Here is a 16,902-nt window from a genome sequence, read left to right as displayed (position 1 = left end):
CTGCCACCCAGGAACGTGGCGCCCTACGTTTTTCATCCAGCCGGATATATTCGCACTGTCCCACACCTCCGGCTACCCCCTGGATGAACTAATCCGCGTTCCAGTGGCAGCTCTAGCGCTGCTGAGGGTAATCCTCAGGCGCCTGAGGTGACCTAACAACAACAACAACAACAACAGCACATCCTCACCTCTGTCATTGCCATTGGCGTACTGGAGCGGCTTACTCTTGTCGATGCTGTTGAAGCTCTGACTGCGGCGGTTCAAATTGGACGAGCTTGAACTCCTGGAGGCCCCGCTGCCAGCAGCGGGTACCCTGGAGGGTCCCGGTAACCTGGAGGGGAGAAAAAAAACATGACAAAGTACCCTTTAAATGTACTTTTATTTCTTCCGTCCAGACTTAAAAATCAATTTTCGAAAAGCTTAGATTTGTCTAGGAGTCTGTCTGCGGGTGATATATGGATCGAGTCCTCCCTGTAGAAGCAAATCTGATCCAGACAGGCAAGAGCCTTAAGTAACACCAGAAGCAACGTTTCAACAGTAAGAACAGTAGTGTGGAGTTCTCAATCAACGTGAAGGAAATACAGATAAATGATGAATCGGGAGTTCGGATTGGGAAATGAGAGATAAACTTTGGGAAAACGACAGCGATATTGAGGCAATTTAGATGGAAATCAGAGGTTGCTCCTTTTATCATGATTTTCTTTCATCTTCCAAAATTTGCCTGTGATGAATGTGTCAATGAGATGTGGCACAGAAGAGAAACAGCTCAAATAAAGGCCTTGGTTTGACAGAAGTGAGTGACATTATAAATTACGCACACCAAGGGAACCAATATTTTCTCCGGTCAGGAATAAAGCATGTGCTCCTCTTTCCAACTGTAGCAGCTCCCATTTTCAACCGAGGAAACGAATAATGTGGCATTTACTCTTTTAAAGTGAGAGTCTCTACCACATCGTGTTGGTAAACAAAGTGCTATCACTGCGAGGCAGCAGGGCTGTGGCGGGTTTGTTCGCGCTGGGAGATCACCACTCATCAGGACGGCGCGGCAACTGCTTTGCTGACCAATTATTGACTACCGAGGTTCTTACATACATAAATCTGAGGCCACCACCAACACCAGTGAGATAAGAAGCATATAGAATGTCAACTGTTAACTAAGGTTGTTTGCACTGGGAGATCACCACTCATTAGGACGGCGCGGCAACTGCTTTGCTGTCCCAATTATTGACCACCGAGGTTCTTACGTACATAAATCTGAGGCCACCACCAACACCAGTGAGATAAGAAGCATATAGAATGTCAAATGTTAACTAAGGTTGTAGGCTACTTTATTGTTCATGCCAAATCAAGACATCTGTTTATCTATTCAATGTACATATAGTAGGTCGAAAAAGCCTACTAGAACATCTAACCAAAGAGTTAGTTTGATATTACACCAGTGAGTATGTAAATCAACAAGAGAAGAAACTGGCAAAGGTAGTGTTTTTTTCATTCATTCATTTTCTGAACAACGTTATCCTCACAAGGGTTGCAGGGGGTGCTGGAGCCTATCCCAGCTGACTTCGGGCCAGCCGATCGGAGGGCACAAGGAGACGGACAACCATTCACAGTCACACTCATACCTAGGGGCAATTTAGAGTGTCCAATCATCATCCCATGCATGTTTTTGGAATGTAGGAGGAAACGGGAGTATCTGAAGAAAACCCACACAGGCCCAGGGAGCACATACAAACTGCAAAGGTAATGTTTCAAATAAAATCTGTCATACCTCGTGTTTTTCTTCTGCGGTGAACCTATTCCGGTGTGGCCCAGAGGACTTGCATATCGCGCTGTGAGACTGAGGAGAAGAAAAAAAACAGCGTCAGGGAGTGTAAACCGCGTTTAAAGAGGAATGTGGCCAGTTTCTTAATCCAAGTCTTAATGCCATAACGCTATAGAGGTGTAGTTCAGGACGAAAACTGAAAACTTAAAACGAGGTTGCGTATTGCGTATTTTTTTTTCTTCACATTCTGACCACAAGAGCATGACCAATTTTATTGAACGCGATCATTCCAGGAATGTTTACAATCAATTTTCCGGTGGTGTCTTTGAACAACAAAACCTCAGAAGAGAAAAAAGCAAAAATACCCGCGGCTGCAGTCACTTTACGACTTCGGCGCTGACGCTGAGTCATTCGCGTCTATGGGAACCAATGCTTGCCGACGTTTGACAGGAAACAGTAAACTTAATTCAGAGAGTTTTATGAACAGGAACGCTGCCTTGCTTTCATCATCCTACGTGCAATGTGACAGCCAGGTGTCGAGGCTTTTGTTTACTGCCGCAATTTGCGTAATGCACTGTTTACTTTTCTCATTCTTTATGCGTGTGACAAACACGGTGGTATTGCTCTCGATTCACACTGTTCCGATTGCAAAATTTGACCAAAATGTCACTGATTGGACAAAGAACTCTCACGCATTTAGTCATATGTTTTTCTTGCTGGAATGAGCCTCCCCATATATAATACAGACAAACGAAATCAATAGAGAGTTGAACGTATTGGACCAAGTATTTAGACCTAACTGTTTACACTGTAGGCTGAATGCTGGGAGCACCCCTGAAGCAGTAACAAAACAAAGGTAAGAGTTAAAATGTCTCATGCAGTACAATGTCCAGAAACAGAGGAAAAGATGTTTGGGTGGTGATCTGCCTCCTACTAGCTGACTGAAGTATGGTAAGTGAAAGACAGTGAGAGGTAAGCGAGAGGTAAGCGACCTGTATCCACAACAGCAGAATGCCAAATTACAAGTCCGTAACTTACACTTATTTAGGTCTTTTGCCGAGTAAACGTAGCTTATGGAGAAGCACCATCAATTTCGTCACACGCAGTTTCTGCGTGTGATGACAAGTAGGCTTTTTGTGTTGTGATAATGACGACAGGGCCTATGTCCGATTATTATTATTATTATTAAGAGGAAGTAGCTTCACCATCAGCGCATTAAGATCTCCTCCAGCTCCGGAAACCAGAAACAAGTCGTTCTCTTTTTTGTGGTGTGGACTGCTGGTACTTACCGACTTAAGTGAATTAAATGTGCTGGGCGTTCCAATGACAAACTGCTGTCCCCGCATTATGATTTAGATCACTGGAAATAATCATCATAAGATCCCGTGCGGGTCAGTCCGCAAAGTGTCAAGGAGATTTCATCAATGTGATTTGAAATGGCCATCCATTGCGCAACTAATTACCTTTTCTCATTATCATATACAAGTGTATTCGCATTCACCTGAGATAAAACAATTAACCTCCACATTGGCTGACCTTGATAGAAAGTGCACAGCAACTCAACACCTTTTCCTAATTGACTTAGTGGGTTTTAAGGATGCGCTGCATGCTTTTTGTGGGGAAATGAGTTTGCTTCAGCCTGACCACAGTGAGGAATATTGGACATAGTCTTTCAAAATGATAATATTTGGGGACGTGAAGGGAAAATGGACCAATGAAATAATGAAATTCCGGACAATCTCGGCTTGAGCTGTAATAAGGCTCTAGTATAGCACCATAAAAACCTGCTGATACAGTCATTATCATACTATAGAGAGAAGATCGGATTTTGAAAATGATTTGTTTACACTTTTACATATTGACTCATTAACTCCCATTGACGACGAGACAATGTTTGGAAGTTCTGACAACGATCATTTGATCGATGCCAGCAACCCTGCCGCGTAAACACACTATTTAACAACTTAAAATTATATGTTAATGTTAGAATTATTATGAATATTCTATATGTGTTGTAAGCATTTTTCAATAAGTAATAAGGCTATAAACCAATTCATGGAACCATGGACACTTTTCCTCCACATCGTCTCCTCAAGGCCCCACAGCTCGAGGACACATTGTTTTCACACACGCTTTTCGGCAGAACACAACGGGACTGTTTTGACGGGACTCCAGCAGAAGATGGCGATAATCGCATTATTGTTTGAAAATACGGCTTTGCTTTGTTTACCTTGAAAGCATTCCTCACACTGTTGTTTTTCTAACCAGCGAGGGTGTTATTGTACTGATTACATAACCATGTTTTTCGAGTGTCGCGATTAAATACAATGATTCAGTTACTGCAATTCAGAATGCACTGGGGGCTAAGACGACGCCACATTGTATCTCCTTGCAAGTTCGCCGCAGAGTTTGTTGAAAGATGTTTTTCCTTTTTTAATTAAATATTACTAATAATGATTTAAAAGGTTTGAATCATTATTCCAACATTTGGTCCTTCGAGTAGCCGGGGTCAACAAACCGATAGGGAATCCAGACGCTGCGGTTTAATATCTGGAGTGACCGTGCACGGCGAGAATCCCTTTTCCAGGCTGGACTATTTCTCAGCAGCGCCTGTTTTCTAATCGGTTGACGACTATCCTCTTGGTAAGCATCTTTCGACATTTCTGCCGAGTCCGCGTGTGATGGCTGCATATTGTTGACGGGTTCCGAGTGCGTGAAGGGCATCACACGCGAAGGCCTTATTTTGAGAAGTAAGGCTCGCATCCTGGGGATAGCGATTTTAAAAAACCCTGTGGATACTAGTCACTAGCAGGTAGACACGGTGTGGTCTATAAACGTCTGCCGTGTACAAAAAAAAAGGTACTACGGGGGCACACAAATCCGCTCCAAAAATGGGTAGTGGAGACAGTAAAGCGGCTATTGACGATCCAAAGATGCGTCTGCCGTGTAAAGATTGGAAATTTGTTGAAAATCAAAGCGCTACAAGGGTTAAACACCTAAACTTATGGATAAATAAATATGGATTTGCTGGCCAGCTTAATATGCATAAGATATTGATACTGCAGGATAAAATACGTGCTAAGCATGGGGGAAACCTTAGCAAAATGGAGCAGGAGGGATATAAAATGATACCTATTATTGGTTTATGATGGCAAGGGAACGGAGTGATGGATGCGTTAAATCGGTTGATAACGGTGGGACTGGAAACACAGAGGCTGTGTTATTCCACAGAAAAGAGGACATTAGATTTTATCACCTGAATGGGGTGGAAACGCAGCAAATTTGGATGATAGACAGGCCTACGGGCACGCTTGAACAATACGTAAATCAGGCGGTCCAGGCTGAAGAGGTTTTAAAAAAGAAAGGGAAAAGAAAGGGGGGGGCACCCTCTAACGAGGACGGGATTTTTGACCAAAATAAGGGGTGTGAACGTAAACCTTTTAACAGGGATAATGAAAAAAAATACGCAGGGAAGTTCAACAGAAATCGAGGTAACAGAGAGAAAATCTGTTGGATCTGTGGGAAAATAGGTCATATATCCCGCGATTGCCCAAATAACAGGGCCTCTAAAAGTGAAGGCAAATCGGCATGACTAGTCGGGGGGCCTGCTCAAAACGAGAAATGGATTTGAGCAGAGGGAAGTGGAACTAAATTTAGCGGAGATATTGGCACTTGATACAATTAAACCTGAAAGTTGTAAAATGGCAATTAAAATGGTTATTTCAAAGAATGAAATGGCTTATTGTGGCTTATCCTGGTGTCGTCCCCGTCTGCTAGCGGGAATATTTTGGTTAACAGAAATACAAAACAGCAAATTAAATGTTTAGCGGGGTTGCCAAAACTGCGTTTTGGTCAGACTCTAAACTTGCCGAATAAATGCTTTGATTGCGGGGGGAGCGCTCTGTTTTGATGCGGCTGAATATTACAATAATTGGCCTTGGGGGTGCTGAAGCAAACTTGAGGGCAGAAATGGGTTTTGCTATGATATAGTTGTGCTTGCAGCATATTGTGAGTATGGGGCTTGGCAAACTACGATGATATGATGATATAGTTGGATATCGGGAGAGTAATTAATTTAGTTTATTAATTTAGTCTTCTCTAAAAAATAATTGCTCACAGGAGGCACAGGAGGGGAAGCAGTGGACACAAATAAAAAGAGAGCACTTTGGAATTTGTAAACAAAAGATAAGGCTGCTGCTTCTGCAGCGAGCGTGAAGGTCACAGTGAGCGGGTAAGGGCGCGCTTCCGTTTAAACATTTCAGAATAAGAACAAAACATGGTCTGCAAGGGATGCAGTGTTCCGCGATTATCTTCGCATTTATTTTTGGGATTTAATCAGAAATGTCTTTCGAGGTGATAGAAAATCTGTTTGGCAAAGATTGATTTGGGGAAAGCTTTGGAATTGGGAATAATACTATTATTATTATTTTATTTTCTTTTTTGTGAAGTTCAAAGGGCTCTTAATTGAAGAGAGCTAGTTTTGGAGGATAAAACGATATTATTACTGTTTTTGAATGGTTGGCTGGTTAAAGAAAAATGAATGGATTTTTTTACAATATTATGGCATATTGGTTACAATTTGTGGGTCCTTTATTAAGCATTGAAAATTGTAATTAGGAAATGCCTAGTAAAAGGTGGATTTCACTAATTTAATTATTGTAGATTTTTCTTGTGGTAACAGGGAGCTATAAGAAATGGCTCTTATCTTAAGTAAACATAGTATGGGGTGATTTGCAATTTATGTCTTAGGTATTAAGGGTTATTTGGTTGTTAAAGAAATCAGACATGAAATTAACAATGCGGAAATGAGAAATTTCATGGCATTCGTCCAAATTGTTAGGTAAATTGAACCTGGCTGGGGTAGATAAGATAATTGGTTAAGGATAGGCATAGTTTCCCTAGAAGAAACATGGAGCGTCTTTAGGTGCACAAAAGACTTTCCTTGTTTGACCTGAAGGGGGCGTATGCTTTGGTAGGTCATATTGATGACTATTGGGACGTTATTACTGTCTATTGCTTTAGGGGCATACAAATTAAGAATTTAGCCAAAACTTACTGCATTGCAATTATGGGGTTAATACAACTGAATGTTACGGTGATAACGATGGGCAATAACAAGCTTAGATAAAGGGGAATATCTACAAACAAACAAAAAAATCTAAATTCAGGTAGGGCCTTCCATGGTGTGAAACAAGTGATGAAATAATGTCTATGTTTTAAAAATAACATCTCCAAATTATAAAATATCAACCTTGGGGAAATGCTTTAAGTAGATGGGTTGATTAGAATGGGCAAAATTCGATAACATTGAAAGGGGGTGAGATAAAGTTTTTACAAACGGTTAAAATACAAAAAGGGGGTGTGTGTGTGTTTCAATGTGTCACAACTTTTCCGTTATTGCCTTATTGGCGAATAGAATGGGGTAAGGGGCGGTGGCAATTGAACAAATTTCTATTTTTAGATATGTGGCATGTGAATCTAATACATTAATTATCTAGTTTCTTCAGGCATCAATCTTGATGATTGGGGGAGCACTCTAAATTTCTTGATTATGAGTGCCAGCGTGGATGAGTGTCTGTCTTTTGTGTTTCAATTGGCTAGCCACCAAGATATATCAATATTCTAATATCAAGGTGGAATATTTCTGAAATCGCTGATAAGCCTTTCAAGGACGGCGGTGGCAGAGTAGGACAGAAACAAAAAGAAAAGAATTTCGCCAAATGAAATTTTTAATTTCTGTAATGGGAAATTTTGGGAACCTGGGGGACTAAACAAAAACAAAAGACTTATCTGGGAGGGCTGCCATTTTGAGTCATGGTAAATTTCATGCCTCAAAAAAGGGGGAGGTTATATATTCAATCTATATGCAGATATATGGCAAAAACACGGGCGATTCCCCCTTATGTCAAGCTACAAAAGCTACGTATCCATTTCAAAGGATACACATGGAATATGTGTGGTACATAACAGTCCTAAAACAGATTGGGGAAACCTTGTTGCAGAAACTGGTCTAGATTGGCATGCTTGGATGACACACGTGTGCGAAAAACCATCAGGCCTTCGATAAAATTAACCCATACGGTGGGGGCATTACAAATCATAATTCAGACTGACAAATTAACTTGTGGATCTTTGTCTGACGTTTTTCCTAAGTCCATGGGTAAGAAGGTCGTCGGAGATGGAAACACCCGGATCCGCCATAGTAAAATTAAAATCTGAGATGACCAGAGAATTCATTTCTGCAACGGGGAGTTCCCAAACGGGAGGCGGTAAGAAATAATTGGTTATTGTTGATGGAAAATGCAGCTATTATAAATCAAACCTGTATCAAACCTGTATAACATGTATGGGGGGGCCGACCTCTCTTAAGAGTGGTACCCGCGCAAATTACCCCTGATTGTGTAAAGGAGATAATGCAAAATTTTTAGTGTTATATAAAGGTCTCATACTACAAGTTCTGTTTAGAAGTGTTACACAAAAGAGGAAATAATTTATAATTAGAATTATACCAATATTTATTACAATAATTTATACCAATTATTGTGGCATAAAGGCTCATTGAACTGTACTCATATATTGATCTTGGATTGAATCGAATTTTGCCAGACTGTAATATCTGTACATACTGTATCGTTTTTCAAAGAATTGATATTGACAAAAGATGTAAGCCCAAAATGTATGAAATGGAATAATGTCTACCCAGTTACAACGGCAGCAAAGGACAAGCCTAACTTTTCAACACATGTCGCGTTTAATCATTTTACCTGCTTAGTCCTCACAGGGCACGGACCGGCACTGGGAGCGATAAATGTGACGTGGTGTGCCCACGTCCTAAAACAGACTACACCCCTGATTCCACGTTCTGACCTATGGTGGTGGTGGGGTCAAAACAAATTATACGACTCCTGCCAAAATGACAGCAGGACTTTGTGCCTTGGTCTCACTGCTATTACCAGTGTCTGTTTTTCCATCTACAGTAGAGGAGATACAATTGGCTGCACAGAAATCCGGTATGATGGCGGGCCCCTCGCGACGGCGTCGCATGGAGAGGGTGATACATTGATGCGATTGGCATCCACGAGGATGAGTATAAGTTGGCTAATCAGATCGCAGCAGGTTAGGAGTATATTTTTCTTTTAATTACTCCAAACAAAAATGTTGATTGGATAAATTACCTGCATCACAATGTCCAAGAACTTGGAAATTATACTGAACAGGGATTTGTGGCGATAAAGGAACAACTGGCAGCCACTAGTCTGACGGCGTTCCAGGATCGTGCAGCGGTTGAAATGCTTCTTGAAGGAGCAGGGGGCGTATGCAACGTTTGAAAATGTTGCACTCAACAACACGCCCCCCACTGGGTCCCACACCAGGGCCAACGATGGCCTGCAGACCCTAAACCGCAAGATGAAAAAGCATCCTGGAGTAGAATAATGTCCGCTGACAGATTTGTGGCCTCACTAATAATGATTTGGCCTAATTTGTGGTAGCCCTTTTTGCTACGATTTTGACATTATGTGGGTGTTGTATTATTCCCTGCTTAAGATCTTTGATGAGCCGACTTATAACCACTGCGATTGCCCCTACAAATTCCAAATTGCATGAATTATATCTCCTACTGAAGTGCTGACACTAACAGTGAATTCCAAGAGCATGGTAATTACGAGGATGGATTGGACGAAAATGATCTTATTTTCTGCCGAACGAGTAGAGCCTAAGCGGGTAAAATTAAAACAGCCAACGGTGATATCCCTCTTATTTTGAATTTGTCATAAAATGAATAACAAACATATAGTAAAAGGAGGGAATGTTAGAATTATTATGAATATTCTATATGTGTTGTAAGCATTTTTCAATAAGTAATAAGGCTATAAACCAATTCATGGAACCATGGACACTTTTCCTCCACATCGTCTCCTCAAGGCCCCACAGCTCGAGGACACATTGTTTTCACACACGCTTTTCGGCAGAACACAACGGGACTGTTTTGACGGGACTCCAGCAGAAGATGGCGATAATCGCATTATTGTTTGAAAATACGGCTTTGCTTTGTTTACCTTGAAAGCATTCCTCACACTGTTGTTTTTCTAACCAGCGAGGGTGTTATTGTACTGATTACATAACCATGTTTTTCGAGTGTCGCGATTAAATACAATGATTCAGTTACTGCAATTCAGAATGCACTGGGGGCTAAGACGACGCCACATTGTATCTCCTTGCAAGTTCGCCGCAGAGTTTGTTGAAAGATGTTTTTCCTTTTTTAATTAAATATTACTAATAATGATTTAAAAGGTTTGAATCATTATTCCAACAGTTTCGTTTGGTGCAATATCCGTCCAATGATGTTTGAGTTTGGCGAGCTAGGCGATAGCAAGACTCGTGAATACTTTGATATCAGCACTATTCATATTTTTGCTCAAACCATGACTTTTTTGGACAAGCAAAGAATAAAGCTGCGTTAAGCACACTAAGAAACAACGTGTTAGAACTCCTTGATGAACGAGGGTCAAAGGCACACAAATCAGGAATTCATTGCTGGCCGGAGCAGCTCTGCCATTGGTGCCAGAAAAAGATGAAAAATTGCCCAGAAAAGGTGCTTTTGGTCAGACGGTCGCGCTCATAATTCGGCCATTAACAGCCAAGGGGAAGCAACTCTACGTATTTTCAAAATAAAATACAGGACGCTACTTGGCTTTTTGTTTGAATTTTTGGGATTTTGCATTTCTTAGAGACAAATTTTACAACTGATGCTTTTCATCACCCGAATATTTCCTAGGTAGAATCATTTGTAAGTATAGGGTAGCACTTTTTCCCGTTTCCTTAAAACATTTCCTCGATATCAGATCGGGACTCTATATCGACACATTCTCAAAATCAGGTGACTCGGACTCAATGCAATAATGTGTGATCGGGACACCCCTAGTCTCTACATGTTGTGCAAACAGGATGCAAACAGGCACACGACCTGAATCATACCGAGGAGAAGAGTCTGGCTTGACCTGGTTGCTGGCGCTTCCACAGGGCGAGCGGCTCTTCCTGTCATGAGACACAGCAGTGGGCAAACGAGAAGATCGCGAAACCAAAGGTTCCTTTAGTCTGGCCCGGAACATTTCGGCTTCAAAGCCTTGTTTTTTCAAGTGGGGTAAAACCTCTCTCTGGCTCCAGACAGTCTAACTCGGTCTGAATGGGGAGCTCCCCCTTTGAGCACCACACATCTCACACTCACCCCAGAGACAGCAGCCAGGGCCAGCAGGTGCTGTCTATAGAAAGCAGCACCACAGCTCAAGTGTAAGTGCAGCATACCGAACGCCTGAGAGTAAGATGTGTATGTGTCTGTAAATGGGCGAGGCATTATTTGATCGCTGGAAATCCTGTCAAATCACCCAGAGATCTTCAGCGCAGGCTAAATGTTCTGACCGACGCTCACAGGGATTCATCATCGTTACGGGAATTAATTGGAGGGCCATTTGGAGATTCGATGCAATTATATTTTTCCGTTTTAATTGCATGTGAAAAGGAGCCTATGGCATTCAACTTCAAACACAAAGGCCATTATTGCAATATATTAATCAATGCCATAATATACAATCTATTGCAGTGGTTCTCATTGTGTCATCTACAAATGTGGCTTTCATTTTGAATCATCTAAGTATTTTCTTCCATATTAATATTAAAAATACAAAATATTTATATCACGATTAATATATGAGTAACTATTGGAGTATGTATTATCAAATAAATCTTAGTGACTATTAGAGTTTATTGAGGTATATTTTTGGGCAAAAATGTTTTGTTTTTCCATTTAGATGTTTTTTGCGTGATTCATCAGGTTTAGGGGATTTTTAGTCACTTTTAGGAGAAATAAAGCTTTTAAGTCACATTGTTCACATTCTACAAAGCTGTTTTTTAATGTTGTTCATTATCGGGGAGAATTTCTGCTTCAATGGGGAAGCACGCCAGTCATCATTAAACAGCATTTTAAAAGAAATGAAGTCCTACTATAAGTCTCATTTCATCTCATCTCATTTTCTGAACCCCTTTATCCTCACTAGGGTCGTGGGGGGTGCTGGAGCCTATCCCAGCTGACTTCGGGCCAGAGGCGGGGCACACCCTGAATTGGTGGCCAGCCAATCACAGGTCACAAGGAGACAAACAAAAGTTTACGTTCATACCCATACCCACGGGCAATTTTAGAGTGTCCAATCAGCCTACCATGCATGTCTTTGGAATGTAGGAGGAAACCGGAGTATTGGAGAAAACCCATGCAGACCCAGGGATAACATGCAAACTCCACACAGGTGGACGTGACTGCATTTGAACAAAGGATCCCAGAGCTGTGAGGTCGACGCCCTAACCACTCGCCCCACTGGGCCGCCCCCTACTATAAGTCATTAAAGATACAGACACTCCCCTACTTACGAACATTCGAGTTACAAACAACGGTACATACGAACATGTCTGCAAATTGCGTTTATGTCGAAAAATGTTTGTAAGTTCGATTTTGTATTGCACGCCTTTTTCCGAGTAGTGCTTCTTTCCGCCGCTAATACCGACGCCTGGCGCTGTGAGAGCTCAGCTCACCCAGCATCTATCTTCTTCTGCCCACTTCGTTGCAGTGCGAAAGTGCGTGAACGTATCTCCAGTGCGCAAAGAACCTTTTTCATTTTTATCATTAAATATCTCATGCATCCATTATTCAATATGGTTGGTGAAAAGCAAAAGGCTTCTATTGAGGGAGGTGCAAGGAAGAGGCAAGCCATTTCATTTGAAATGAGTGGCAATAATAACGAAGCTTGATGCGCGTTGCACGGGAATACAACTTGAATCGTTCGACCGTCAGTACCATTTATAAACATAAAGATCGAGCAGCAGGATCCAAATATTGAACGTTGCACAAAGTTTGCACATCAATTGAATGATGCCATACAGTGCTACCGCATTATTTATGATGAAAAAACAGAAAACTGCAATCATCATTAGATAGTTTCTTTCGGCCAGTTTCTAGTAAATCTCTCTCTCTCTAATGTATGTATACAGTACTGTATGTATTCTCTCCATTTTATTAAATGTTTTTTTTTCAGTACAAACCAATGTGTGTTACTTATACAAGCCTTAAACATACAAATGCACTTATATAAACCTTCAATATACTTATATAGGCATTAAACATAAATTATAATACAAAATATAGCACCGAGCAACTTACGAACAAATTCAACTTATGAACAATCGCTCGGAACCTAACTCATTCGTAAGTAGGGGAGCGTCTGTAATTCATATTGTCCTATATTTAACAATGATGAATAAAAACTTTCTTTAAAAAGGTACAACAATGACAAATTGGGGAAATTTCAATGGGCAATTGTTGTGAAAAGTCAATTTTCCAGCAATCCACCAGCATCTGCTCTGAATACAAAAGGTATAATTTGAATCCCCACTTGAATTTTAAGCTGTCCTTCAAGCAAAGCTCATCAAATCTAAACTCATTCATCGTTTTCCACCTGTTGTCAGGGTGGGAAGCAGGAGGTCGGGAATGCCCAACAGCTGCACCCCCACCAACCTCCGCCACGACACGCATATATGATCAAAAACACTGATCCGCTCCCACCGAAAGCTCTCACGTTTCTAATGGCGCTCTCTTTCGTTCCTTTTCCAGCCACGGCATGGTAATGTGATCAAATGTGTGAGAATGTCGTTGGATGCCACTAAAGGCGTTCCATTTGAATACAGGGTCACGGTCGGCTTTACTTTGGTTGCTTTACAATTACACTGATGTCCCACTTGCTAATACTACACCACTAGATTGCAAACTGGAAAGAAGCTGAGATGAATTTGCAGTTTGAAGCGTACCTTGACTGCATGTCTTGTGATTTGCTGGCAGATGTTGCCGTAGTGCTCGCAGTCTGCTGGCTGAGCTCCACCAGCGACTGGTAATACTGTTGCTGTTGCTGCTGCTGCTGCTTGTAGCGGGATAGGATGAAGAAGAGGCCCAGGATGCTTTTTAGGTTGCCATTCCGGATCTCTGTCCAAAAACACACAAAAAATGATTCGCTGATATCGGAAGGTTACTTTGCTTTGCGCTGCATTTAGGAAAAAAAGCCTCCGTTTGTCTTTTCGGAGCATGAGAGAAAGTGGCTTCTGTGAGTCTAGGCCAGGGATGGGCAAACTGGTCCACAAGGGCCGCTTTGGGTACAGGTTTTTGTTCCAACCGATCCTGCACAGACACTTTGACCAATGAGATTTCTGCAGAAAACAAGACACACCTGACTGCAATCCACTGATTTCACTTGTAGGACACCAAATTACCCTTGTCCCATTTCCGGAGTTTATCCGGAGTGAATGCGATTCACGCAAAATCAATATGCGCTGTCCCACAAGCCGAATCATTGGTCAGAATGTGTAACTCGGATGATTCACAATGCTCTCGTGTTACCGAATTCTTCCAGTTTACAAAGCAGTTGAATCAAGATGGCGGAAGCCATAGCGATGGTGTGAATTTCGAGGCATTTAAATTGGTAACATGGTACTTCTCCAAAATAGTTGCTTCAAAAAATTTTAAGTGACAATTTTGTTGGATTTCCGGAGTTTAGGGAGGTTGTCAGGAGTCCCGGAGTTTGCCTTGCATTTCCGGGTAAACTCCTGAAATTCCAGAGTAGTTGGCAGCTCTGCAATAGGATAACGCACGACCACTTGCCCGGGGAGTAGTAAACCTCTCGTATTAGCGAACAAGCTCCACCATTCTGCACTGACTAACGGGGAAAAAACACTGAAAGAATGCAACGCTCTGCCCAGTGCTCGTAGAGACATTACACGAGGGAGTTGCGACCAGAAAGACAGTGCCCATGATGTTCTTATGAGCAGCCGCTTGCGTCCGCTATGCTCGTATATCAAAATTTGTCTCGTATCTCAAGATAAATATTTGCTCGAAATGTTACTCGTATCTCAAGATAAATATTTGCCCAAGATTTTACTCGTATATGAAGATAAATATTTGCCCGAACTTTTAATCGTATCTCAAATTGTTTGTATGTCGGGGCACTCGTATGTCGAGGTATTACTGTACTCTTCATACGTATTTACCAGAAATAAAAGCCACATTCCCCCCGACAAGTCATTACCTTATCGTGGTGGTGGGGTTTGTATTGGAGCTATGTTGTTTGGGGCCTTGTGCCCCTGGTGTGGTCACCCATGGCAAAATGGTCTGAGGTGAGGGACCAGACGAAGAACGGCTCAGAAGACCTCTTATGACGAGAAAGAACTACAAACTACGATTCCCCTCCCCCAGACGCGGGTCACCGGGGCACCACTTTGGAGCCAGGCCCGGAGGAGGAGCATGATGGCGAGCGCCTGGTGGCCAGGCCTACACCCATGAGGCCCGTCTGGGCACAGCCCGAAGAGGCGACGTGGGTTCCCCCTCACATGGGTTCACCACCTATGACAGGGGCCAAAGAGGTCGGGTGTGTCGAAAGCTGGGCGGCAGCCAAAGGAGGGATCCTTCGCGGTCCTGTCCCTGGCTCCAAAAACTGGCTCTTGGGAAATGGAATGTCACCTCTCTGGTTGGGAAAAAGCCTGAGCTAGTGCGTGAGGTTGAGAAATTCCGGCTTGATGTAGTCGGGCTCACCTCTACGCACATCTTGGGCTCTGGTACCACTCCACTCGAGGGGGGGTTGAACACTCTTCCACTCTGGAATTGCCCACGGTGAGAGGCGCCGAGCGGGTGTGGGCATACTTGTTGCCCCCTGGATCGGTGCCTGTATGTTGTGGTTTACCCCAGTGGACTAGAGGGTAGCATCCTTCTGTCTTCAGGTGGGGGGACGGGACCTAACTGCTATTTGTGCGTATGCACCAAACAGCAGTTAAGAGTACCCACCCTTTTTAGAGTCCTTTGGAGGGGGTGCTGAAGAGTGCTCCTTTGGTGGACTCCCTCGTTCTGCTGGGGGACTTCAATGCTCACGTGGGCAATGACAGTGAGACCTGGAGGGGAGTGATTGGGAAGAACGCCCCCCCCTAATCGGAACCCGAGTGGTGTTCTATTGTTGGATTTCTGCGCTTGTCGTGGATTGACAAAAATGAACACAATTTTCAAGCATAAGGGTGTCCATATGTGCTCTTGGCACCAGGACACCCTAGGCTGCAATTAGATGATTGACTTTGTGGTCATGTCATTGGACCTGCGGCTGCATGTCTTGGACACCAGCAGCCCCCACGACCATAATGAGGATAAAGCGGTTCAGAAAATGAGATGAAATGAGATGTAAAAGGTTAAAAAGGTCAAAAGGTGACCGCCATTTGCACCAAAAATTCGACAACAAATCAAAGTTCAACTGTTCCACACCAAGTTTTGAGTTTTGATTGAATTTGCTGCCGAGACACCGACAGCGGATTATAAGAAGCACACGATGTTTTCATTAAGTTAGTTGGGGGCTGTTTAGCTGTCGCGAGGCAGAACATAATTGTTTCAGCTTGGCTCGTGTTTAATAAAAATGCATTTTACTTCTAAGGGCCTTTTAAGTGGTTTGACATGCTTCCATTCAGTGGTTGTTTGGCCTTGGCTTACAAAAGAAAAGCGGGAGTGTGGAATTGATTCAAGTACAGCCGGGTAATACAATGTTGGAGATAAATACCGCACAGGCGCCATAAATTCTACATTTACCTACTTCATCAATGTGATGGCTTCAATCCAAACTCAATACATGTCAGTCCAGGGTTGGTTGTCTTTGTTTTGGTGACCTTGTTCTTGCCACTTTATGAAATCAACTACTAAAGCAGAATGATCTTGGGGTTAATCCAGTGGCGGGCGGTGCATTTTCTGGTAGCGCCTTCAACGTATCAATCCAACCCTCAAAAACTATTTTATGGCTATAAAACCTCTACTGCAGCTACAGCTGTGACACATAAAAAATAATCAATAAATTAATGCACAAAAATGGGGTAGAATCCACTTACTAGCAGCATTTCATGATTAAATACAAATACTGGAGCTTTTCAGACATTAAAACCAGGCCAGGGGGTGATTTTCCCGGGAAAAGACAGCGATGAACATCAATGGCGTACGGGCAAACATTGCCCGAAAATGGGGTAAAATCCAGCCGAAAACAGCATTTATTGATTAAATACAAATACTGGAGCTTTTTAGACAT

The 16,902-nt window shown here is 42.5% G+C and overlaps 1 protein-coding gene across 15 annotated transcripts in view; it reads right to left on the bottom strand.

The window, feature by feature from the left end:
• Positions 1-16,902, bottom strand: part of nav3 (neuron navigator 3) — a 232,129-nt gene that overhangs the window by 81,081 nt on the left and 134,146 nt on the right. For 12 of the 15 annotated variants that reach the window (XM_077593699.1, XM_077593702.1, XM_077593705.1 and 9 more), the window contains 4 exons: positions 13,613-13,784; positions 10,739-10,798; positions 1,769-1,837; positions 189-331 (listed from right to left, as the gene is read on the bottom strand). In XM_077593699.1, the coding sequence (XP_077449825.1) occupies positions 189-331; positions 1,769-1,837; positions 10,739-10,798; positions 13,613-13,784 (444 nt within the window). The remainder of the gene's footprint in view (positions 1-188; positions 332-1,768; positions 1,838-10,738; positions 10,799-13,612; positions 13,785-16,902) is intronic. The other 3 variants (XM_077593706.1, XM_077593707.1, XM_077593720.1) reach the window with 1 other exon arrangement.

This window comes from Stigmatopora argus, chromosome 23 (assembly GCF_051989625.1).
Source record: "Stigmatopora argus isolate UIUO_Sarg chromosome 23, RoL_Sarg_1.0, whole genome shotgun sequence".
NCBI lineage: Eukaryota > Metazoa > Chordata > Actinopteri > Syngnathiformes > Syngnathidae > Stigmatopora > Stigmatopora argus.
Note: the sequence above shows the minus strand (reverse complement) of the source record. Positions and strands in the feature narration are given on the sequence as shown.